The sequence below is a fragment of the Heloderma suspectum genome, chromosome 3 (genome assembly GCF_057233095.1).
Source record: "Heloderma suspectum isolate Gila_16-S chromosome 3, 16-S_ref, whole genome shotgun sequence".
Classification (NCBI taxonomy): Eukaryota; Metazoa; Chordata; class Lepidosauria; order Squamata; family Helodermatidae; genus Heloderma; species Heloderma suspectum.
In genome coordinates, this window is record NC_139460.1 from 125,817,435 (window position 1) to 125,843,356 (window position 25,922).

General features: G+C 44.0%; 1 protein-coding gene across 8 annotated transcripts in view; it reads left to right on the top strand.

The window, feature by feature from the left end:
* LOC146350192 (interleukin-1 receptor type 1-like) overlaps nucleotides 1-24,345 on the top strand; it is a 39,888-nt gene extending 15,543 nt beyond the window's left edge. For 3 of the 8 annotated variants that reach the window (XM_084844432.1, XM_084844427.1, XM_084844433.1), the window contains 9 exons: nucleotides 2,810-3,026; nucleotides 6,139-6,316; nucleotides 8,451-8,619; nucleotides 9,276-9,341; nucleotides 9,445-9,550; nucleotides 14,681-14,826; nucleotides 16,701-16,844; nucleotides 19,912-20,076; nucleotides 21,009-21,400. In XM_084844432.1, coding sequence (XP_084700558.1) covers nucleotides 2,810-3,026; nucleotides 6,139-6,316; nucleotides 8,451-8,619; nucleotides 9,276-9,341; nucleotides 9,445-9,550; nucleotides 14,681-14,826; nucleotides 16,701-16,844; nucleotides 19,912-20,076; nucleotides 21,009-21,400 — 1,583 coding nt within the window. Of the gene's footprint in view, nucleotides 1-2,809; nucleotides 3,027-6,138; nucleotides 6,317-8,450; nucleotides 8,620-9,275; nucleotides 9,342-9,444; nucleotides 9,551-14,680; nucleotides 14,827-16,700; nucleotides 16,845-19,911; nucleotides 20,077-21,008 lie in introns of all 8 variants that reach the window. The other 5 variants (XM_084844431.1, XM_084844430.1, XM_084844429.1 and 2 more) reach the window with 2 other exon arrangements.
* Nucleotides 24,346-25,922: the final 1,577 nt, after the last annotated feature.

The window sequence follows — 25,922 nt, forward strand, 5'->3', positions numbered from 1 at the left end:
AACCTAGCAGCAGTGCAAAGATTTAAAATACAATGTCAGATTTAAAACAGAAACTGAAAAACTAAAATGATTTGGAAAATAAAAAGGTCTTCATCTGGTGCTGAGAAGAGTACAACGTAGGTGCCAGGTGAGCCTCTCTGGGAAGCTCATTCCACAACTGGGGTGCCACAGCTGAAAAGCCCCTCTTCTTGGTAGCTGCCCACCTCACTTCCTTTGGCAGGGAGAAGGACTGCTGACAATGATCTTAGGGACTGGGCAGGTATATATGGGAGGAGATGATCCTTCAAGTCACCTGGCCTCAAGCTGTTTAGGGCTTTGAATGTTAATACCAGCACTTTGAATTGGGCCCAGAAATGGACTGGCAGCCCATGCAGGTGGAAAAGTCCTGGTATATGATCATGTTGTCCAGTTTTTGTTAACAATCTCACTGCCCTATTTTGGACCAGCTGACATTTCTGGATCGTTTTCAAAGGCAGCCCCATGTATAACATGTGGTGTCCCAAGTTGTGACAAATGCGAGCGACTTAATCTTCAGAGTGTCTTGCAAACCCATCATAGTGCGCTACCAAGGTTTCCACCGTCTCTCTCCCTAGCCCAGATTGCAAAGTGCCATGAACCACTTGGAAAAGCTCTGCTGGATGACCCCGATAAGATGTAATGCTGGTAGAAAAGAGCTCCCTCTTTGCCACCCTCATCACTACAGAGTAGGCCCAGTAATGAGCTTTAATCTGTGTTCGATCAGACTTGGTACAAGTCTTCCTCCACCTGTGTTCCACACATCTTACCTCTTGCTTCATCGCCCTCGGCTTAGGAGTATATCAGAGACTTGTCTGGGCTCTGCTCAGAGGGAGAGAGTGCTTGAGGAATGATCATGTCAACTGTCGCAGTCATCTCTGCACTCCACCAGGTCTTCAGCAAGACAGCCAGCCATACCAGCAGTAAAATCCCCTAGAGCCCACTGGAATTCATCAGAATCCATGAGCTTCCAAGGGCGGACCATTTTAATGGGTCTACCAACCTTGCAGAGGGGAAAAGCTGCCAAGGGTCTAAAACTCAATAGGAAGTGATCCAACCATGATGAGGGGATAGATGTTAATTACCCCACTTTTAGATCACCATTCTCCTGTCCAGTTGAGAAAACCAAATCAAGCATGTGTTCTCCTACATGCGTTGGGCCAACAACATGTTGGGACAGCCCCATGGTTGTCATGGTGGCTATGAAAATCCAAGCCTCCTGGATCTCTGGATCTGATGGGCTCAGCACAGAAGTTGAGATCCCCCAGAACTATCATGCTAGGGGTCCTCAACACCAAGTCTGAGACCACCTCCTTCAGCTGAGGCAGGGAGCCTGATGGGTAGTGGGGTGGGCGTTACACGAGCAGAATCCCTAATCTGTCCTGGATACCCAAAATAAGATACAAACACTCAAGATCAGCACTCAAATAGGAAATCTTAACAAGGGAGATAGAATTTCTGTAGACCACAGTAACCTCCCCTCCCCGACCCTCAAGTCAGTGTTGGTTTTGCAGTGAATTCCCAGGAAGGAGAGACTAACATTTCCCAGTTCCCCCACCCAGGTCTCAGTAATGCATACCAGGTTGGCCCTCTCATCCGCAATTAAATTGTGAATGAAGGATATTTTATTTTGGACCAACCTAGCATTCAGCAGCAGTGCCACCAGACCCAAGGGCAAGCTCTTAAGGCAGCCAAGAACCACTTGGTCGAGGGAAGAACCAGAAGAGGGAGGAGGTGTAAGCTCTAACGCCCCTTCTCCTCAGCTGGCCAGTTAATCCCCCAATGCCATACCTCTCTCTACTTGTAACCACACTTACGGGGGCACCCAGGTTATTCAGTGATTTCCCAGGCACGTGTAAAAATTTCAGTTTAAAATAGATAGGTTTGGTCACCACAAGGACACAGCCTTAAACACACACACACACCAAGCAAATCAGGTGTGCATTCACAGGCAGAAACCAAGCTCCCACCTTGGCTACTGTCTCCCAAACTCCTGAACTCAGCTCTCACCAGAGCTTGGGCGGAAAGCCACCCCCACCGCCCTTCAGGCACTCCTTGCTCTCACCCAGAAGAACCCACAACTAACAGTCCACATAAAAACATTTACTTCACAGGGAGATATGCACTCGGTGATGTTGGGGGAGTGGCAGCTCCTTGGAAGCAGAGGACCAGATGTACTTAATTCCAAGCTTTTTCAAGTGTGCCGCTGTATCTTGTACGTTGCCTCAGCTGAGAGCTGTAGGATGAGAGCCCTTGTGCTCTTGCACTTTGGCTCACGTCACAGGCTTGCGCCTTTGCCCAGGCCCAAGCTTTACATTACTGGATGGAAGGGAGATGAAACAGCCTGAATCAGGAGCCCCAGGTGAAAAAAGGTAGCCAAACGCACCCTATCTACTATTAGTTATACAACTGTGAATTTCGACAGCATCAACATACTGTAGAATGCAAGGCAGAAAGGTAGCTGGGGTGAGGCTAAGAGCAGAACAGAACGATGGGGAGCTGTGTACGGACTTTTCCCTGAACATATCTCTGCTTTTGAACAGACAGTGCCAGGAAATTTGCTAAATGTAGTATGTGGCCATGTGGGCAAACTATTTACTTGCACTACAGCAAACGGAATAAGCCAAACCTGCTTAATTCTTGGTCAGATTCAGAGTAAAATGTGCTATAGTTGTATGCAAGCTTACTGACGGTGCATCTGATCAAATATTTGAAGTTTGTCATTTGTAGCAATTGTAAATGCAGTTATATGAACAATATATGCTATTTATTTATTTGTTTGTTTGTTCGTTAGGTGTAAACCTTGCCACCTTTGTGCCTGTAGGAGAGCCTGGGGCTATTTGCTGTCCACGAAGAACATTGCCCTCTAACTACAGCGTGACTTGGTACAGAAATGGTAGTGATATACCCATAACTACAGATAGCTATTCCAGGATCCATCAGCGAGGAGACTTGCTTTGGTTTAATCCTGCAAGCATAGAAGATTCAGGACTCTATCAATGTGTTGTTCAGTAAGTTGATGTGCAGTTAATACTTTTAAAGTTAAAGATCGCAATTGAGAACGCAGTTTGATAGACCTGACTTAAGATAGTCCTTCAGTGATGATTAGGGGTGCACGAAAGTCACTTACCTGGTCTCGCAGCTTGCTTGGCGGTGGGGGGGAGGCGCTTCACTGCTCCCCCTGAAGTTCAGGCCGGGGGGGGGAGGCTTCCCTCCTCGCCCAGCCGAAATTCAGGCCGGGGGGAGGCTTCCCGCCTCGCCCAGCCGAAGTTCAGGCCGGGGAGGAGGCGCCTCGCCTCGCCCGACTGCGAAATAAGAAGTAAAACAAAAAACAAAAAACGCCCCCGCGATAGACTACGTGACGATTTACGTAGCCTATCACGGCTAGATCTGCAAAGTCAGCCATGATAGGCTACGTTAATCGTCACGTAGCCTATCACGGGTGACTTTAAAAAAAAAAAAGCGCGTACGCAAATGGTGGCCCCCATAGGGAGCCGCCATTCGCGTTCCTTATTTGGTCGCTGTAGTCTACATAATCTTTACGTAGACTACAGCGACCAAATAAGGAATGCGAATGGCGGCTCCCTATGGGGGCCGCCATTAGCCGTACGCGCTTTTTTTTTTTTAAGTCACCCGTGATAGGCTACGTGACGATTTACGTAGCCTATCATGGCTGACTTTGCAAATCTAGCCATGATAGACTACATTAATCGTCACGTAGCCTATCACGGGGGCGTTTTTTTTTTTTTTACTTTTATTGGAATGGCGGCGGCGGCAGCTGGTCGAAAGACTGGCTGCCGCCTCTGCCCCTGTCGAAGACCTGACGAACTGCCGCCGGGACCCGCCGCCGGGAGGGACATTCGGGAAAGGTAAGTCCCGTCTCGGGGGGGGCGCGGGGGGTGGGGTGTGTGTGGAGAATTTCTCCCCGAAACTACTTCGGGGGGCCAAACATGTTGGCACTCGGCCCCCCGAAGTTTCGGGGAGAAATTCTCCCCCATCCCTACTTCTAGCTGCTCCCAGCTTTTTTCCCCATGAATGCCTCTGGGCTCAGAGACATCCTTAGCAAATGAAGATGGTGGATGGCTAATGCTTTCATCTGCAGCATGCCCACTTTGTGGTGGTGCTCAGGACAGTTTCTCAAATTACCAAACGTGCCCATGGGCCCAAAGAGGTTACCTAACCCTATCCTACAGAGACACTAGTTAGGGAGGGAGTGGACATAGTGGTGACAGGCATTTCCCTTCATAATTTCTCTGTGGATATGATAAGGCATTGAGCATTGCCGCAGAGCATATCTGCTAAATAGATGTCATGCTGTAAATGGCATCTATAAAGGTGAGAAATTGAAAGGACCCTGAGAGGACTTAACTCTAAATTTGGTTTGGGTTCTATTCAGTAATCAGGTTACAGCAGCAGCTATGAGTTCCTTTCATCAACTCCATCTTGTAAAAGGCTGTTGCTATTTTATTATAGGAGGACGCATCAATTGTAATTCATGGCTTTCTTAGCCTGGAGACATGTTTATTGTAATGTATGTTCTGTGGGACAGCTTTGTAAACTGTACAGAGATCGCACCTTATTCAGGATAATATGAAAATAAATGCTGTCAAAATTTCGACATGCTAAGTACTTATGCTTATTGCTCAGATATTAATCAAAAACAACCAGCCCCTCTGGATGCCACTTTCCTACATGCTTTTTATCTAGAATGACATCCATAACAAGTGTGGATGCAGTGTCTAGAGCATTGGGCTTTGATTAGAAAACCAGATTGAAATTCCCAGTCTTTCTTGCAGGTTTTTCAAATCCAGCCTGGGAGTTAGCAGTCGCTCAGGGCTTCATAAACCAATGTGATCCTGGTTTGTCAACCACCATTAGACCAGAGTTCCCTGGTTCAGACCTAGCTGCTCATCCACTGCTTTATGAAACATGGTTTACAAGGACTTGGATCATCATCTGAACTCAGCATCAGTCTAATTTGTCTTGCAGTGTTCTGAGCTTCTTCTAGGAAGGACAGGATACAGATTTAAAATAATATGAACAAAATGATTATATTTTATCCAGTACAATTCTGCACACCTATTACTTCAGGTTATTCCAAATAATTCTTGTATTTTTTAAGCAGTATCAGTCTAAACCTGCCCTTCATCTTCCCTCTTAGGGCCAAACTACATGTTACATTTTTTGTGCAGTGTGTAGTTAATATTCTGGGGGCTAGATTAATTAGAGTCATACGAGTGAGGAGAGATGCTTACTTTAAATGCAGCATGTAGCTCCAAGCTTTTTGTAAGGCTTAGAGCCTTACAAAGAAGTTTGCAATGGTGCCAACAATAAGCATAACATGAAATTCCCTTAGGATGCAATCCTATTGAGATAGTCCGTAGCCTCTGAAATCAGAGGCTGCCAACTATCCAATGCATGGAGGATGGAAGAGATCCTCTCCTCTGCGCTTTGCCTGCCCTGTATTTGTGGCTAGTTCTGCATTTTCACCTGTCTAGCTGTGGCTTCTGAGAGGGGGAGGGAAGGGGCCTGGAGACCAGATAGGAAACTGTCTAAAACAGTTTCCATAATCCCCTCCCCACCCCTGGGAATGCCCCATTTTTGCTCTCTCCATGCTCTGTTTACAAGCATGGCTGCGTGGAAAGAACCACGCCGGCTACAGGGGGGAGTGGGAGGAGACGAGGAGTGTGGTTCCCAGAAATTGAAAAATCCTATGACTGTCTAGACAGTGTCTAGCAGCCATAGGATTGCTCTCCCCCTCATTTCTATATTCTGTCCTTCATGTAGTTCCTAGAAGAATAACAAGTGTAACCAGATCTGGAAACATTTCCTAGAATATTTTGATCTGGAGGTGGAACAGGGTTTTACTCCACTGGATCCTTATGCAACTCCAAATAATAATAATAATAATAATCTAGGAACTGGATCCAAATCTGGTTATCCTTAAGTTGTTTTTCTTGTTCTTAAACATTAAATGTTGATTTGATGCCATGACGTATGATGCCATGATGTGGCAGTGTATGTGTGTGTACGCACACAATAGGTGTGATATTGTGCATTTTATGTGTGTGTGTATGCTATGTAATAACTAATTGTAGAACGGATATCCTTTTGTCATTACAGTAATTCAACAAGAGGTGAAAAGGAACTATACGTTTTCAACAACAGTGATGGTTTATGTTTTAATAGAGAAATAGTTTATCCACAAAGACTGATATTGAATACTTCTGGAAGGTTGACTTGTCCTGGCCTCCATAATTTTAAAAATGAAAGTACTCCACTTGTTTTACAGTGGAACAAGGTAGGTGCATGAATATGTGTATCATAACCATTGGGTGCACTTGTTTTCTGTGACAAGAGGGGCACGGGGAAGTGAAAACCTCTTATTCTAAAGTATGTTGTAAACCATACTTTGTGTGTTGCACATATACTAAAATATTTTCACCTATTTATTTGAAATATTTGAATATATCAGTTGAAGTACTCTAGTATAGTAACCTCTTTTAAATTTCACACTGGTCCATTTTTGTGCTCAAAAGATGGGAGCAGAAGCTGTCATAAAGAAAACACACTGGAACAGATAACTCAGAAAGGGATGGGGATAACTGATTTATAGGACACAAACTGTACGTCCTACAGTAACATAAAAAATGTCAAAGTTTGCAGTAACACAGTAAGACCATCTAAGATTAGAATACCTCTTCCTCTTCTTCTGCATGTGGGGAAGGCTGGCGTACCCTGGCAGTGGTTAAAATAGCAACAAGAACCATCTTGTTAAGCGACTGTGGTAGTTCTGAAAAGTAAATGTAATCCACTCGCCAAGAAATAGCACCCACTGAAGCCAGTGGGGGATACTAATTATTGGGAGTAAATGGCAATAGAGGCTGATGCCTCTGTTGTCATGGGGCGGTAAATCTGCTGTGGGTTTCAATTAGAACTAGTCAAAGCTCTAAAGGAGCTATCCAAGGTGCTGAACCCTGCCTCCATAATAGGTCCAGCACTTTGGATAGGTCCTTTAGAGTTCTTACTGGTTCTGACTGAAACCCAGAGTGGATTTACCACCCCACTGACATCGGAGTCACCAGTCTAAATGGTAGCTGAAGCATGAACATTTATGTCTGGGAACACTGAAATGATGGCCACCTGTTCTCCCAGTCTGATTTCCTTCTTGCCTCCTGAAACATCATGTAGAAGAAGGGAGGCCTGTGGCAAGGGGGCAGGGATGCATCTGTCTTGAGAGCACAGAAGAAGTCTTCCTTAATCTGTTTGAATTTAGATCAGGCAACACAGTAGGTTCTAGGTTGCGCAAGGAATAGTGTAGGGGAAGCTGTGGAACAGCATTTAAAAAGTTTACCATTGAGCACTTCTGCTGGTTAAACAAACAAACAAAAAACAAGCAAAAGGTACCCTTGTGCATGCCCAGAAAGAAATAAGTTTGCAGTGCGTAGAAAGAAGGGATGAAATTGAAAGCCATCATGCTCTGCCCACTGGTATGAACGGGATGTGATGGGGAGAAAAATGAGGAAAAACACACACTATCTACTGCAATTCTTCATGCAATAAAAAACAAAACATAACCTGGAAAGTGATTAATTGGGAGTGCTAGAGGGCTCCTGTCCTGTCCTTTTGAATAGTCTTTTCCAAGCCCTTTCTAGTAATCCTCAGAAAAAGCTCAGGCTGTTTCTTGAAGACCCAGCTTGGGAGAGCTTGTCCACCATTACTAGCCCTTTTGTCTGCCAGTTTCCCTTCTTTCCCAAACTTAACAAGCTTTTTGGTGGCAGACGGATTTTTAAGCAAGAAATCTGTCTAAAATCTCCCTAAAGTTTCCAGGTCTCCACAATGAAGGGTTCCTGCAATCTGTTGGGGTTTCTTTAAAAAAAATTCCTTCTGGTCAATGAGCGAGAGGAATGAAAACAACAACCCTGCAATATTTCAGAGTTCATATCAACAATTCAGAAAGAGCTTAGAAAACTCAGATTTAACTCTGGTTCCTTTTAGCCCTGTGTTGTCGTCTCTCCCCCAGCTCTGCTGCCCCCGGTAGCTTGGTACATTTGAGAAAGTGTGGGAAAGGGTTTGGGAGAGCTAAGTAATTATGAATCGAGATGAAAATTGATGGTCTTGGTCTTAATTTGTAATAGTCTGGGTTGTTTATTCTTTTTTAACCCCCACCCGTCCCCAACACCATTTCCAAAATCCTCTCAATCATTAAATCAGGAATAATACTTTTGGCACTTTCCAATAAATTCTTTTTGGAATGGCAATAAATACTCCCTTGCTGTCTTTGGTCCTACTGACTAGTTGTGTTTGGCTTGGGAATCTGGATTGTACTGATTTCATACTGCTTCATTTATTGTGCAATCTGTGTTTGGGCTCTGTGTTTGGGAACCATATTTGTTGCTTGGAGCTTTTATAATATTTCTCTGTTTATGTTTCAGGCATGCAGTCCTGGATTATTTAAGGATAGGAGATTTCAGTCTTTTGGAGAAGGTCTCATAATTAATGATCCAACTAAAAATGATGAAGGAACATATATATGCCAGGCAACGTATACCTATATGGGAAAACCATATAGTGTTTCGCGGGCTATTAATTTAAGTATTGTTGGTATGTGCATGATTTAATTGTGGCTTAAATGTTTGGTAGTTCATGCTTTAGATACCTGTAGGTATACCACAGAATGTAGCTTATCTAATGATGCTACTAATTTATTATTGGTGCAACTTGTAAAAAAATATTTTTGTCCCTGAACAGTGTGTGCAATATTTTGTTGTTGTTGCAGTCCTTTGTTTTCTGATACCTTATGCTGTTTCTGGACCAGCTCAAAAGTCAAAGTGGTATTTGGCTGTGGCTGTTCATAGAGTGTGTGTCACTCTCCAGATAAGCACATCTATGTTTAGTTCCACAGGTCTACCTGTTTCATGAAAAGACAGTGGTGTTAAAACCACATCTTGTCATGTAAATTTGTGAAACAACATTTTGTTGTTCAGAAGTGTTACTACATGCATATACAATACAAATACTAGCGTCTAGTTCCAAAGATGAAAATACTTTGTTTGCAGGCTGTCAGTAAATCCTTTAGTTGTATCTGGATATGCACCATGAAGCTACTTTTCTGATATATAGTAAAGAAAGAAATGTTTAGTATCTGACAGCATCAACAGTAGGAAGAAAATTCATTTCAAGAATTTAAAAAGTGCAGTAGTATAATTAATAATTGTGCCAGGATGTTCTGTTTTGTTGATATATCTTTCTTTTGTTAGTTCCTCCACAGAAAGTAGTGCTAAAGATCATTTACCCCCAAAATAATTCAATTAAGGTAGAACCTGGTAAGCAACTATTTAATTTTGATATGAAACCATTGTTTACGCTCCTAAATAAATTCAAAAATTTTCTGTATACTCACTTGCCATATTTTTTTCTTGTTTGTAGGATCCAGTATTGTCATGGACTGTAATGTCTCAGCAAGTGATAACAAGGTATTTCTGTACTGGGAGTTCAATGGTGAGACTTTTAAAGATACATACGTAAAATATAAGTAAGTACGAAATCAAATTTCAATTGGTCTTTGAATTAGGACATTTTGGGGTTACATTGTGGGTTAGATGTTAAAATAATTAATGGAAGGTATTGTCCAGTTGTATGGACACCTCATTCAGGTGCCATTACTTGGTAATATACTAATCTGTCAGGGCCTTGCAGGAGTTTTATTCAGGCATTGATGATCATGTGCTTTTGATGATTATTAAAAACTGACTTGTTTACCCTGGCTTTTCCCAATGATTAACTTGACTAAACGTTGTTGTGTTTTTATAATGTATATTGTTCTATTTAAATGAGAAGTATGTAAATATTCTTAAATAAGTACAGCCTGAAAAGTGAGTAGAGTCTCCTAGTGTCAGCATGGTGGCCCGTTGCTATCTCTGCAGCACTACTGCACTTTATTTATTTATTTATTTCTATACCACCCAACAGCCGAAGCTCTCTGGGCAGTTCACAAAAATTAAAACCAAAGAGCATACAATAAAACAATACAAAATATATAAAACAAGAAAACCACAGTATTTTATTTATTTATTTTATTTATTAAATTTATTAATCGCCCATCTGACTGGTCACCCAGCCACTCTGGGCGATGTACAACCCACCATAAACAATTTAAAACAATAAAATTTTACCATAAATTTTTTTTTAAAAAATACCCTAACCCACCCCAAATGCCTGCCTGAACAACCACGTTTTTAATGCACGACGGAAGCTCATTAAAGAGGGGGCATGACGGAGTTCCCTAGGGAGGGAGTTCCACAGAGTGGGGGCCACCACAGAGAAGGCCCTCTCCCTCATCCCCACCAGTCTAGCTGTCCTGGCTGATGGGACAGAGAGAAGGCCATCCGAGGCTGATCTTGTTAAGCGGCCTGTCTGGTGTTGCTGGAGGCGCTCCTTAAGATAGGCTGGGCCGGAACCATATAGGGTTTTAAAGGTCAAAACCAACACCTTGAATTTGGCCCGGAAAACAACTGGTAACCAGTGCAACTCCTTCAGCACTGGAGTGATGTGATCTCGCCGGCGGCTGCCTTTAATCAGGCGAGCCGCCGCGTTCTGTACCAGCTGCAGTTTCCGAACCGTCTTCAAGGGTAACCCCACGTAGAGTGCATTACAGTAGTCTAAACGAGAGGAGACCAGGGCATGTACTACCGATGGGAGCAGATGGTCGGGAAGGTAGGGGCGCAGCCGCCATATCAGATGGAGTTGATACAGCGCTGTCCGGCTCACAGCTGACACCTGAGCCTCCATGGACAGCTGGGAGTCCAAAATGACCCCCAGGCTGCGGACCTGGTCTTTCAAGGGTAGCTGTACCCCATTCAACACCAGGTCAACATCCCCCAGCTTCCTCTTGTCTCCCACCAAAAGTACCTCGGTCTTGTCAGGGTTGAGCTTCAGCTTATTCCTCCCCATCCAGCCACTCACCGTCTCCAGACATTTGGACAGGGATTCTACGGCCAACCTTGGTGAAGATTTGAATGAGAGGTAGAGCTGAGTGTCATCCGCATATTGATGACACTGCACCCCAAACCTCCTGATGATAGCCCCCAGTGGCTTCACATAGATGTTAAATAGCATCGGGGAGAGGATGGAACCCTGTGGCACCCCACAAGTAAGTGGCCACGGGTCCGAAACCTCCACTCCCAGTGCTACCCTCTGGTACCTGCCAGAGAGGAAGGACTGGAACCACCGCAATACAGTGTTTCCAATGCTCAACCCCTCCAGGCGGTCCAGGAGGATACCGTGGTCAACGGTATCAAAAGCCGCTGAGAGGTCGAGGAGAACAAGGAAGGAGCATTCACCCCTATCCAGAGCCCTCCTCATATCATCCACCAAGGCGACCAAGGCCGTTTCTGTCCCATGCCCAGGCCTGAAGCCCGACTGAAATGGGTCTAGATAATCAGTTTCTTCCAGTATAACAATACAACCAGAATAAAACCTAGCAGCAGTGCAGGGATTTAACATACAGATTTAAAACAGCAAAGCTAAAAGTCTAAAGAGCTAAAATGCTAAAATGCCTGGAAAAATAAAAAGGTCTTCACCTGGTGTTGGAAAGAATACAATGTGGGTGCCAGGCGAACCTCACTAGGGAGCTCATTCCAGAGCCGGGGTGCCACAGCAGAAAAAGCCCTCCTCCTAGTAGCCACCCGCCTCACTTCCTTTGGCAGGGGCTCACGGAGAAGGGCCGCTGATGATGATCTTAAGGTCCGGGCAGGCACATATGGGAGGAGGCGATCCTTCAGGTAACCTGGCCCCAAGCTGTTAAGGGCTTTGAATGTTAACACCAGCACTTTGAATCGGGCCCGGAAATGGACTGGCAGCCAGTGCAGCTGGAAAAGTACTGGTGTAATATGAGCTCGCAGGCCAGTCCCTGTTAACAATCTTGCTGCCCTATTTTGGACCAGCTGAAGTTTCCGGACCGTTTTCAAAGGCAGCCCCACGTATAACGCATTGCAGTAATCCAGATGAGAAGTTATCAGAGCATGGATAACTGTAGCTAGGCTATCTCTGTCCAGATAAGGGCATAGTTGGTATACCAGCCTAAGCTGATAAAAAGTGCTCCGTGCCACTGAGTTCACCTGTGCCTCAAATGACAGTTCTGGATCCAAGAGCACCCCCAAACTACGAACCTGATCCTTTAGGGGGAGTGCAACCCCCTCCAGAACAGGTTGAATATCACCTAGCCGGGCAGACGAACCACCCACTAACAGTACCTCCGTCTTGTCTGGATTGAGTTTCAGTTTATTAGCCTTCATCCAGTCCATTACCGTGCCCAGGCACTGGTTCAGAACAGCCACTGCCTCACCTGGTTTTGATGAGAAAGAGAGGTAGAGCTGGGTGTCATCCGCATATTGATGGCACCTCAGCCCACACCTCCGGATAACCTCCCCCAGCGGTTTCATGTAGATGTTAAACAGCATGGGGGATAAAATAGAGCCCTGTGGAACCCCAGACATAATTGCCATGGCACAGAATAATAATCCCCCAGCACCACCTTCTGGAGTCGGCCATCCAAGTAGGAGCAGAACCACTGCAGTGCAGTGCCTCCAACTCCCAACCCAGACAACCTATCCAGAAGGATACCATGGTATCAAAAGCTGCTGAGAGGTCCAGGAGAATCAATAGGGTCGCACTCCCCCTGTCCCTCTCCTGGCAGAGGTCATCCCAAGGCAGTTTCCATTCCAAAACCAGGCCTGAAGCCTGATTGAAATGGATCTAGATAATCCGTTTCATTCAAGAGTGCCTGGAGATGTTCTGCAACCACCAGCTCAAGCGCCTTGCCCAGGAAGGGGATGTTGGCCACTGGCCTATAATTGTTAACATCCTCCAGGTCCAGGTTAGGCTTTTTCAGGAGTGGTCTGATTACTGCCTCTTTTAAAGCAGCTGGCACCACTCTCTCTCAAGGAGGAATTTACAACCTCCTGGATCCAGCCGAACCTCCCCTCCTTATTTGATTTAATATAGGGATGTGTGAAAGTCACTTGCCTTTTTGAAGGGGTGATTCGCTCCGCACCTCCCCCTGAAATCCTAACTTGGCCGGCTGTGCTCCACGGCAACTCCGCGGAGCTGCCAGCTGGGTGCATTCGCGGGCATGCGGAGCCTGCAGACGCAAATGGTGGTGGCTACGGAGGCTGCCATTTGCGTTCCTGTTTTTTTGCTGTGATAGGCTACGTAAATATTTATGTAGCCTATCACAGCAAAAAAACGGGCGCAAATGGCGGCGGCTACGGTGGCCGCCATTTGCGTTCCCTTTTTTTGCCGTGATAGGCTACGTAAATATTTACGTAGCCTATCACGGCCTCTGCAGGGATGCAAATGGTGTCCCTGTGTTAGCATAATACATAAGTATTTACATAGCCTATCATGGCACAAATGGGGAAGCGAATGGCGGCTGCAGACACGGCCGCCATTTGCAAAGCAGCACGAACGGCACCAGGTAAATGCTCCGTTTCGCGCACCTTTTACGGGGTGGTGGGGCAGGGGGGCTTTATTCTGCCACAGATTTCGGGGGGGCGAATGCACTGGCATTCGGCCTCACTGAGATCCATGGCAGAATCCTCTGACATCCCTAATTTAATAAGCCATGAAGTGCAAGGGTCAAGCACACAAGTGGTCGATTGGACTTGGCCATGCACCTTGTCCGCATCCTCAGGCCTCAATTACCGAAACTCATCCAATAGAACTGGACCAGACGGTGCTCCGAACGCCTCTACCAATGGAACTGCATTAATCGTGGTGTCCAATTCATGGCGAATCTGAGCGACTTTATCTTCAAAGTGCCGTGCAAACTCGTCACAGCATGCAACCGAGGGTTCCACAGTCTCTCTCCCTTGCCCAGAATGTAACAAGCCGCGAACCACTCAGAAAATCTCTGCTGGTTGACAATGAGAAGATGCAGTGCTGGTGGAAAAGAACTGTCTCTTTGCCACCGTCACTGCCACAGAGTAGGCTCAATAATGAGCTCTTACCTGTGTTCGGTCAACTCAGCACAAGTTTTCCTCCACCTGCGTTCTGGCTGTCTCCCCTCTTGCTTCATTGCCCTCAGCTCAGGTGTATACCAAGGAGCTGGCCGGGCTCTGCTCAGAGACCAGAGAGTTAGAAACAGCAGCATTGGGCTAAGGGATAGTACACCACTATGGCAGCTAAACAGAGCACACCCATAACTCCTCCCCCTGCTCCCTGGTTTGAAGGCATTACAGATTTTTAAAGGTGCTTTGAGATTTAGAAATTTTATGGCAACACAGCTGATATGTTGGTAAATGTAGAGTTGAGCGTATAATAGAAGACTTTGAGTTGATAGATGCAGTCATATTTAGTCTGGCAATCTTCCATATTGCTTGTATTTATTATCGTATTTTTTTCTTTGGGGCCAATTAAAGCTTCACCTTTATGTGGGTATCTGGATACTGGGATGATTCAGAGGAGTTGAAACTGATGGTGACCTTTTGCTTAAATATTGGGAAAGTGAATAAACCCTTATTTCTTTTAAGTTATTCCATCTCAAATTATTTTACCATTGTCCAGCCAAGCAGTGCGTAGTACAGCTCCATACAAATCAGTTATATTATACCTTAATTTTTTTGTTTTTCTTTGTTTTTTTCTCTGTTGTTTTTTATGGCATTAGTGCAATCTCACCTTCTGGAAACCAAATATGGGGAATGAAGTTTAATATTTCTAAAGTGAAAAATGAAAACTACGGAAAATATTTGTGTTTTGCAATGTCTTTTGAGTCAGGGAGAAGTATAGCATACATCATGTTAGAACGCCCAGGTAAGTAGGGGTGTGTGTGTGTGTGGAGAGAGACTGAGAGGCGGCGGGGGGGGAGTCATATAAAAATGTATATAACATGCATATGGACAAAGTAAGCATCAGAGAGATTCTTCATCCTCTTTATTTTGTAAGTACTCTTTAGTTCAGATGAAGCATTTCCTTTTTGGGCAGCTGCTATTATGAAAATTCCTATAAAATAGCTTATGGCCTATGGACATGGGCAGACTGGGATGGGAGCAGGTGCTCCTTATGTTACCTAACTCCAAGGTAGGAAACCATTTTTCTATTGGGGGCATTGACCCACAGAAAAAAAACAATCAGGGGCCACATACGAGTGTTTAATTTTATAATAGGATCGTGTTTGTGTTATAAATGCCATAGATAAATAATAATATTGTAGCCAACCATCCACTCTCCTTGGTGGCCCTTCCTTCAGTGGGAAGGAGCTCCCTAGAAATGCCAGGGTGGGTGGGGCAGATGAAATCAAGCAGGGAGTTGCGGGATGGACATCTGCCCGTTGTCAAGGGGTTTCCCATCCCTGCTTTAAAAGTAAGTGTTATCACTTTGCCTGTCCACTTTTGAGCCCACTTCAATCACTGAAGCAAGATACAGTCTGACCAAGCTGCCCCACTTAAAATCATTGCAGCTGTGTTCTGCACAAGTTCCAGCTTCTGAACCATTTTTAAAGGAAGCCCCACGTATAGTGCATTATATAGGCTACCAGAACCTGGATAACCATGACAAAACTATCTCTGTGCAGCAGAGCCATGGCTGGTAAGAGACATTTGGCCACTGATGCTACTTGAGCTTCCAGTCAGAGCTGGATCCAAGAGAATCCCCTAGTTGCAAGCTTGGTTTTCCAGGGAGATGCAGCCCCATCCAGAACTAGCTGAATACCATCTCCCTGAAACCAATAACCATCTACCCACAGCACCTCTGTCTTGCTGGGATTGATCTTCAGTTTATTGGGCCTCATCCAGCCCATTACCAATTCAGTGCACCAAGCTGGCACCTCCACAGCCTTACTGGCTTCAACTGATAAGGTGAAATAGTGCTGTGTCATCAGACTGATGACACCCTACTACAAATCCCTAGTGATTTCATATAGATGTTGAACAACATGAGAGACAGTATGGAACCTTGGTGACCCCTATAGCAAAGATACCAATGGGCCAAGAAATAATCCAGCACAACTCTCTGGAACTGACCCAGCAAGTAGCAGTGGAACCAGCATATCGCAGCGCCTCCTGCTCCCAACTCATACTGCTGATCCAGAAAGACACCGTAGTCACTGATATCAATAACAATCCCTTTGCCTATTGATTGAGGACTTGTCTCTGGCACCAGATATAAAAAATCTGTTTGTGGAGTTAGCTCAGGAGGAGGAGGGCTCTAGTTACATTTCTGCCAGGCTGTGGCTGCAAATTCTGAAGGTGATAGTGATGCAATCTTGCCTTTTCCTCTGCAGCCATTTCTTATTTCTTTATTGCCTTTGTGAGACTGGAAATGCATGGCAGGGGGCTTGAAATATGCATTTTTCTATGATGGATTAAAAAAAAAAAAACAACCTTGCAGAGTTTCTCTGCGGATGTTAACAGTCAAATTATGTCCAGTCTTGTGTAAAACTTTTGTTAGCCTCAGAAACAAAAGATGCTAATTTGAGAAGGGCTGTAATTTGCTCATTAGAGCAAGGGAAATAAATGTTATATGTTATGGAAAATTATTTAGCAAAGTAGCAAGTGTAACTTTTGCCATCATCACAGTTATTGTTAATATGAATTTGTGTCCAACTACTTATGCAATCTATTGTGATAAGTCTGTGCCCTATTCTTCCTTCTCTCTCTCCCCACCCCCGCCTTTCTTCACCAATACAGTTCGAAGTATTCAGGCGTATTTGATTGGAGGACTTATTTCACCGCTGTTTGTTATAATGACAGTTCTGGTCACCTACAGATTTTTCAAAGTTGACATTGTGCTGTGGTATCGGGAGTCCTTCCAACCTTTTCTCAGTAAAGGAGGTAAGTCTGGTGCTGCAAGTTCAATACCTGGATGCCCTCTACTGGTCAAAGAGTACAAAGCTTTTCCTGGCTTCTAAAATTAATTATTACAAGTTGTCAACAACTGTATCCGTGAGAGGTTCTCTCTCTCTCACCACTTCTTCCAAAGGTGATTGGGATTGTTTGGCTATTTTCAGATCAGAGAACATGAAAGTCTCAGGGGGTCTAAATTTGCTCCATACTTATTGGCAGTATCCAGTTGGCCTCTAAGCACTAACGCAGATTACATAGACCTCTAGTGCACTTGCAGTAGTGTTAGCTGGCTTGATTGGATTCCCCGGGAAAGCTTGTCATGCCAGTTATCACTAATAGCATTGTGCCAGAAGTCCTTTATGCTAGCACTACACACAGTGGTCAGAAAAAGTTTGTCAACCCCTTAGGATTGTCACAAGCCCCTTAGGATTTATACACCGTTTTATTTCACAAGACATGGAATTGGTTAATATAAACCCTATAGGGTATTTAGAAAAGGACTGGTTTTGATTTATGAAGGCTATCACGGTACAGTTGTGGAATTTCCATAATGATCATGAGGCTTCATAAACTTTTTCTCACCGCTGTTCATTTATGTTAGCGCTAGTGTCCAATTGCATACTACCTTATGTTTAAAAAAATAAGCAGCTGGACTTTTGCAAGGATCCCGACTCGTCTTTAGACATTTGATTATAAATCTCGTGGGAGACATCAGCCCTGTTCAGGCATTCTACTTCTGAACAGAATCAACACACTGGGGCAGAAGTTGCTATCCTGATTGCCCTCCACAAGTTGGAGGCAAGCTTCTGGGGATCCTTCTCTACTTTTTTAGGCTCTCCCCATGGCTTGGAGCCCTGGAAAATCTACACAAGTAAGGAGGACTTACCACTGCAGCTGTTTGCTTCCAACTCATGGAAGGCCACAATTATGGTGACATGGGGGTAGAGTTAGTGGGCTCAACTTTGCTTTCCCCCCTCCCTTGTCGATTCTGCTCAGAAGCAGAATGCCTGCACAGGCTTTTGCATGTATGGATATGGCTTTATTTCTCAGCACTCTGTTTTATACTATAAAGAGGACAAATGTGAACACTTTCCCAAAGTCCTGTATCATATTTTGTTTGGAATGAGGGGTGGGAAAAGAAAGTTGCATGTTACTAATTAATGGATGTTGTGATACAAAAAGCAGCAATGTTCCCTCTATAAACGCATTTCATTGAGAGGAGTAAAGTAAATAAACCGAGTAACCATATTTCATTGTGATATTGTTAAATTAAGATTCAGTCTGTGTTCCAATAAGTGGGGAGAGGGTGTACATTTTTTATCCCAGCTTTCCTGTAAGGAGCATAGGACAGCATACATGGTTCTGCTCAAGCCCATCTGTCTGTACAACAATCCTGTGAAGTAGGTTAGCTTGAGAGAGTGACCTGGTTCTCACAACACGACACCCCACGTGGGTTGTCATCTTTGTTTGTTTCAGAGTGGTGTCTGAACTTGGCACGATGGCTCAAGCATGGGTTATTTACCTTGTTGATGGGTTGTTCAGGGTGGCTTGTCATGACGTGCGAACCCAGAAGCACTACTGCATAGCTTGTTTGAAAGGGCTACAGAGATGCCTGGCAAAAGTGGTGGAAAACCCAACCTCTCCTTGCAGTGCCCTCTGCCCTTCCTTCTCTGGCTAGGCACTTCATTTGACAGCAACCAGCATTATCCCTTTGTGAGTCAGATTAACACAGCTATATGTGTATGTTTGATTGATTTACCTCTGGGAGGGAGGATTTAACCTTTCACCCCTCCTATTTTCATGCTGAAATTCCTCCCCCATGGGGGGGGTTAACAAAGAAAAAAACCAGACATTAAATATTTTTATAACCCACGAGCGGGGTGGGGGGGATTTCAACATGAAAACAGGAAGGAGGAAAGCTGAAATTCCCCTGTCCTGAATCACTATGGTCCCAAGTTGGGGGTGCACACACTTACCCAGAGGTAAGTCAATCACGCATACATGCATAGCTGTGCTAAGAAGAATGTTGCTTGTCCAGACTGTGAGGAGCAGCCTAGGAGGCTTTTTTTTAAGTGTTAAAGAAAGTAAACAAAATCTTCAGCCATCTCGTACTAAATAGTAAGGCAAGCTCCCTCAACACTTTGAAGGTACGACATATATGTCAATGGAGGTGCTTCGCAAGGCAAGAAAGTTGTGGAAGGTCTCATCACAGCAGGAGGTTAGAAGAGCTGTGCCACAAAAGTCCTTGGGATACATGCTGGGAGTGGGCTGGGGGGCGGGGAGATAGAAACTATGGCAAACGCCTTGTCTTCTATCTGCAGCAGCAACACTTAGTGAACAATTAACCAACCCCTATGGCTTGTTTTCAGCACGACTTACCATGAAGTGCTAACCATCCCAGTGAATGGCTCAAGGTCACCCAGTAAGTCCCATGACCGGAGGTTTAAACCTATCTCAGTCTGACAGTGTAACTGTAGTATCACACGGCCAGCTTCTTTTTTTGCAGAGTTGCCCAATTGTTCACACCAAACCCTGTCCTCTCACTTGTACGTTATGGCATTGAAAAGAATTTGGGAGGTTTCCAGTGAACATGCAGTGTTTTTTTTTCTCTTTTAAACTGCTCTTGAGCTGAACCTCCAGACTCACTCCATAGTCAGTCCTGTACTTAGCAGCTGTTGCCACTTAAACCCCTCAAAGGGCTTTTTGAGCTCAGGGAAGTTTTTAAAAGCAGTAGCGTAGTGGCAGGGCATGTGTGAGAGAGTGGGAGGGAGTGTGCACTACAGCACAGTGAAAAGACAAGCAGTTTGGTTATTCTGTAGCTTTCATGACAATAATTTTCATGTTGGGTTCCACCTTTCTAATTAGCCATATTTAAAGGGCTGCTCCAATAAAGTTGGTTTTCCTTGATAACTTAGGGTTCTATAATCAACAAGCAATAAAAATGTATGTGTGAACTAGCTGTAACTCTCTAGCAACAGGAAGAATTTCTTACATGGTTTCCTTTGGAAAAAATTTAGTTAGCACAAAGAATTAAGCTAGGTTTTCATTTCTCCAGTTTCAGATGGGAAGCTCTACGATGCATATGTGTTGTATCCCCCAAACATAGCAGGCTGTGCATATTCATCTGATATCTTTGTCCTGAAAGTACTGCCTGAAGTCTTAGAAAAACAGTGTGGCTATAAGCTTTTTATATGTGGAAGGGATGATTTACCAGGGCAAGGTATGTATTTTAAAGAACATTCTACCAACAGTAAAAATGTGTGTTTAAAGACAAACTCTGAGATAAACCATTTGAATTGACATCTTTAACTGAGTAGTAGGGCACATGCTCTGCATGTAAAAGGTCCTAGGTTCAGTCCCTGGCATCTCCAATTGAAAGGCTGAGGTAGCAGGTGATATTCCAAAGCGATGGTTTGACGGTACAGGATTCAGCTGCCTTGCTGAAATTAAGCAGTGCCCGGACCGCCTATGTATCCCAATTTATTTACTTCCATTTTGCATGCAGAAGGTCCCAACTTCCAAGTCCTGATATCTGGTAGGGCTGGGAATTGCCCATTACTGAACTGTTGACAGACAGTGAAGAGAGTAGTGAGCTAGATGGACCTATTCCCCCCCCCCCCCGTAAAAAAGATCTACGCTCAACTTTCATCTCAGATCATGTTCTTGGCTCATTTTTCTCCCTCTATGGTGACATTCCATCTCACTCCTTGGAGATTTCAACATTCATGTTGATGTTCTCTCTGATCCTTCTCTCTCTTCTGACCTTTGAAGTCCACCTTTTGGACTGAGTCCCCCCATGCACTGCCTTGGGCACTCTTGTCTTCAATCATCTGCCAACGCCGTCTCTGCTGTGGACTTCCCCCTGTTGTGGAATTTCCCAACTACCACCTTGTCTTCACTTTCAGCATTGTAGTCCACACTCTGCCTCTTGCTCCTCCTGTTACTTGCATGCTGTTGATGTAGTGACTTTCTTGGAAAAATTGTCCCTTACTCTCCTATTCTCCCTTAAGTATGTGTTATAGCAAAGGCACGGGACCCACTTATGTAAATGAAACAGTCCTAATATTGGACTTATAACCCTTTTTAGTTGTACATTCCTGTAATAGTTGACATTTTACTTTTGCTTAAACTGATCTTTCCTTGTATCCCCAGCGATGGTCACTGTTGTTGATGAAACAATCAAACAAAGCAGAAGAGTGATAATTGTATTAGTACCAGATACATCCTGCCACAGCATGCAGACATCAGTCTCTGAACATCAGATTGCAATGTACAATGCTCTTATTCGGGATGGAATTAAAATTGTACTGATTGAACTGGATAAAATAAAAGATTATAGCAACATGCCAGAGTCTATAAAATATCTTCAACAAAAACATGGAATACTTACATGGAGAGGAGACCTTTCAGAGAAATCTCTAATGGCAACTACAAGGTTTTGGAAGAATGTGAGGTACCGGATGCCAGCCAGCCAATGTCCATCTTCTGTAGACTTTCCTTTATTGCCAGTAACTTTTAGCTCTTCCCAGATATCAGAAGGATGATTACATGACCACATGAGAACTGTTTGCTTGAACCTATTCCAATGGTTGGGTTGGTTTCTGTACCAGCCAGGGAGTGTTCAGTGTTGGCACCTCCAGCAGCATAATTTGGATACTTGGGAAGTTCCTTCTCCAAAAGAAATGTTCAGCCATGGAGCTTGAAGTTTTGCTTTTGGATCAGGGAGCTACTTGGGCAAGTGACAAAACAACGGGAATGCTTGAGCAGAAAGAGAGTGAGAAGTTATTTCAATATGTTGCTATATTGCAGATGAAAGAAGTGAATATAAAGGAAGTTGTTCTCCCCCCTACATGCAGACTTAATATATAGTGTGGTTTTAATCTGAAACCCAAGGCTTTGAAAGAAATGGTTACTTGCCATGACCCTTCACAGCCCTCATATATAAGTGCCAAGCAAGGTCTGTCCACATTTCTGCTGCACAGGCCCTGTGGCTTTGTGTAGCTGATAGACATATCTCAAGTGGACTTCCTTTCCCCCTTCCCCTCTAGGCATAGGGCCTTAAAGGACCAGGCATGAGGATTCCTCCCTTCACCCAAAAGGATGCCTCAGGCTACTTGACAAATCAATGCTTTCAGTCTACTCCAGCTTCTGCACTACACCTGCTCACTAACTGCCCCAGCACTGTCCTAAATTAGCCTAATTCCCAAGCCAGTGTGGCATAGATGATACCCTGCCTGCCAATGGCCAATATAGGCTATAAGGCTAAAACATTCCTACGAAATCCTGTTAAGAGATCTTCAGCTACTGAGTGTTACAGAAATGTAATAAATAAACCAACAACCAGCTGCCCTGCACTGAATCCTTGGAGGGCGGGTGAGAGCCCATTACAGGGATGCAGCTGGACCTTTGCTCACCATCCTCTTTTCTGCAGCTGGACCTTCTCCTCCCTCCCCGTGGGCCACCCTGCCCTAGGGATGTACGAAAGTCACTTACCTGGCCCCGCAGCTTGCTTCGCGGTGGGGGGGGAGGCGCTTCGGTTCTCCCCCCGAAGTTCAGGCTGGGGGGGGAGGCGCCCCGCCTCGCCTGGCCGAAATTCAGGCCGGGGAGAAGCGCCCCGTCTCCCTGGCTGCAAAATAAAAAAGTGAGTGTTAAAAAAAAAACACACACAGACGTGATAGGCTACATAATGATTTACGTAGCCTATCACGGCTAGATTTCCAAAGTCAGCCGTGATAGGCTACGTAAATCGTTATGTAGCCTATCACGGGTGACTTTGGAAAAAAAAAAAGCGCATACGCAAATGGCGCCCATGGGCGCCGCCATTTGCGTACGCGCTTTTTTTTCCAAAGTCACCTGTGATACGCTACGTAACGATTTATGTAGCCTATCACGGCTGATTTTGGAAATCTAGCCGTGATAGGCTACGTAAATCGTTACGTAGCCTATCACGTCTGTGTGTGTGTGTGTTTTTAACATTCACTTTGTAATGGCGGTGGCGGCAGCCGGTCGGAAGACTGGCCGCCACCCCCGCCCTTGCCCTCGCCGAACCGCCACCGGGACTCGCCGCCAAGAGGGACATTCGAGGGAGGTAAGTCCCATCCCGGGGGGGGGGGAGCAGGGGGGCGGAGAATTTCACCACCAACTTCGGGGGGAAATTCTCCACCATCCCTACCCTGCCCACTGTTAAAATGGGGTTGCAGGGAAAGTGATGAGATTCCTATTTCTGCAGTATCTCCCAAGGAGACAAGCTGAAAGAGCATTTAAATAGACTATCTTACCAGAGAGCAAATGCAAAACAAAGAATGTTCACTCATTTGATTCACATTTTTATTAAGTGATAATGCTGACAAAAATCACAAGAATGACCGACTTTGAGTGAAGTAATAATTTTTTTACATTTCAAAAATGCATCTTTGTATAATGTTCCAAATCTGTTAAACATTTGCTGACTCATGAGCACTTAGCTGTATCTGAATGATATAAATTGTTTCACATTTAGAGGTTAAAACCTCTTTAAAGTGTTTCCAGATATGTAGGGTCGGAAAGCCTAGAGGATAACACATCATCTTTGCTTATTTTGGTAATTATATAATTATTCCTATAGAGTGTATAATTGTGCAATTATGTAACAATTCCTATAACTTGCAAAAGAAATGTATTCCTATGAATTCTTTGTATCTGCCTTCATTCTGGAATGTAGAACGTGTTGCAACACTAATATCTGAACCGTTGTTTATGGTGAGAGCATCTGAAGAGCTATGCCAAACAGAAGAGATGATGTTTTAGAGCCATTCCCTGAAGGGTTTTTGTTTTGTTTTTTTAAACACTGAAATGAACAATTATTGGTCTTGGGTTGAATCCAGGTTTAGTCATACTCAAGAGTAGACCCATTGAAATAAGTAGGACTTGAGCTAGTCATGACTAACTTTAGGCTTACTTTTTTCAGTAGGTCCACTTTACATATGGCTAAATATGGATCCAACAGCTTTTAAACAAAAATATGCAACTGGTTACTAAACAGTGCCTGCTACTGGACGATTGGAACAGGTTACATTAATGTAGTTAATGTAACATGCATTTTAAGAGATCCAGGGGAGTAATAAGTGAGGTCTGTTGAGCCATGTGCCATTATATTCACAGCTGGCTAAGTAAATTATGGCAGGTCACTTTGCTGGAGAGATTAACACATCAAGACAGGCAAGTTAGAGAGTTGTCAAAATAAGATACATTTTTGGAAATTTGTTTTCCATTCATATTTTTTATACCTTTCTCTGTTGAGATTGGCAATGTATCATCTTTCATTCTGGAGACATACTGTTAACTTGAAAAGAGCATCAACATTGTTATAAGCTGAATAATTTGTGTTATGGGACTTACAGAATATAGACTGATTTTTAAAAACTTAGTGTGTTTGTTATGTGTTCTGTATTGTATTCTTTTTTTATTAAGCAAAAAACAAAAACAGTGCTTACTTTTATTTTAAAAGTTTAAAAAGAAAAAAACCTCTACACTTTGGTTTCAAATGTATATGTTAATATAAGCAGTCTCTCTCTCTCTCTCTCTCTCTCTCTCTCTCTCTCTCTCATCTAAATAAGGTTCCAAATGAGGTTGAAAACTATAGAATTCGCATCCAAATATAGAGGGAATAGTAAGATCTTCAGACCATTGAATGAAGTATAAGCATGCAATACAACACACGTTTCCACAGAAGAAAGGCCTACAGCTCCCAGCGTGCTCAGGCAGATACGTTGGCTGGGGCATGCTCAGAGTTGTAGGCTGTTCTTTTTCTGTCTAAACATGCGTAGCATGGCATCTTCAGTTTCTTTGGAATTGTAAGGGTTCTCTAGGTTCACTTTTGCTGTCATCTGTTAATCAGGATTTTTTCCTGAAACCTTTCATCCTGGGCACGAAGTCCTACATTTGTGACTCCATGGATTTTCTTTCAAAGTTAAGTACACTTAATATATCAGCGCCCACAATATTTGTCACTTTGGATGTGAAGTCACTTTATACCATCTTTCCTCAAGGTGGGGCTATTAACATCATGGAACAGACCCTAGATAAACACTCCCCAAAACTACCTCCCACCCATTATATAGTTTCTTTAGCAGAGGTAGCCCTAAGCAAAAATAGTTTCAAGCTCAATGAACAATTTTATTGGCAGACAAAGCGGGTGGCCATGGGGTGTGCTATGGCCCCAGAGACAGCCAATCTCTATATGGATGGTTTTGAGAAAATATCTACTATTGTGGGCAAGAATCCCTTAGAAGAAACGGAGTAGCACTCATAGTCAACAAAAGGGTGGGAAAAGCAGTACTGGGGTACAATCTTAAAAATGATAGAATGATCTCAGTACGAATCCAAGGCAAACCATTCAACATCACAGTAATTCAAGTCTATGCCCCAACCACTGAGGCCGAAGAAGCTGAGGTTGATCGGTTCTATGAAGACCTACAACACCTTCTAGAACTAACACCAAAAAAAGATGTCCTCTTCATCATAGGGGATTGGAATGCTAAAGTAGGAAGTCAAGAAATCACCGGGATAACAGGCAGGCATGGCCTTGGTGTACAAAATGAAGCAGGACAAAAGCTAATAGAGTTTTGCCAAGAGAACATGCTGATCATAGCAAACACTCTTTTCCAACAGCACAAGAGGCGACTCTACACATGGACGTCACCAGATAGTCAATATCGAAATCAGATTGATTATGTCCTTTGCAGCCAAAGATGGAGAAGCTCCATACAGTCAGTAAAAACAAGACCTGGAGCTGACTGTGGCTCAGATCATGAGCTGCTTCTTGCAAAATTTCGGCTTAAATTGAAGAACGTCAGGAAAACCACTAAACTGTTCAGGTATGACCTCAGTCATATCCCTTCTGAATATACAGTGGAGGTGAGGAATAGATTTCAGGGATTAGACCTGATAGACAGAGTGCCTGAGGAACTATGGACGGAGGTCCGTAACATTGTTCAGGAGGCAGCAACAAAATCCGTCCCAAAGAAAAAGAAATGCAAGAAAGCAAAGTGGCTGTCTGATGAGGCTTTACAAGTAGATCACGAAAGA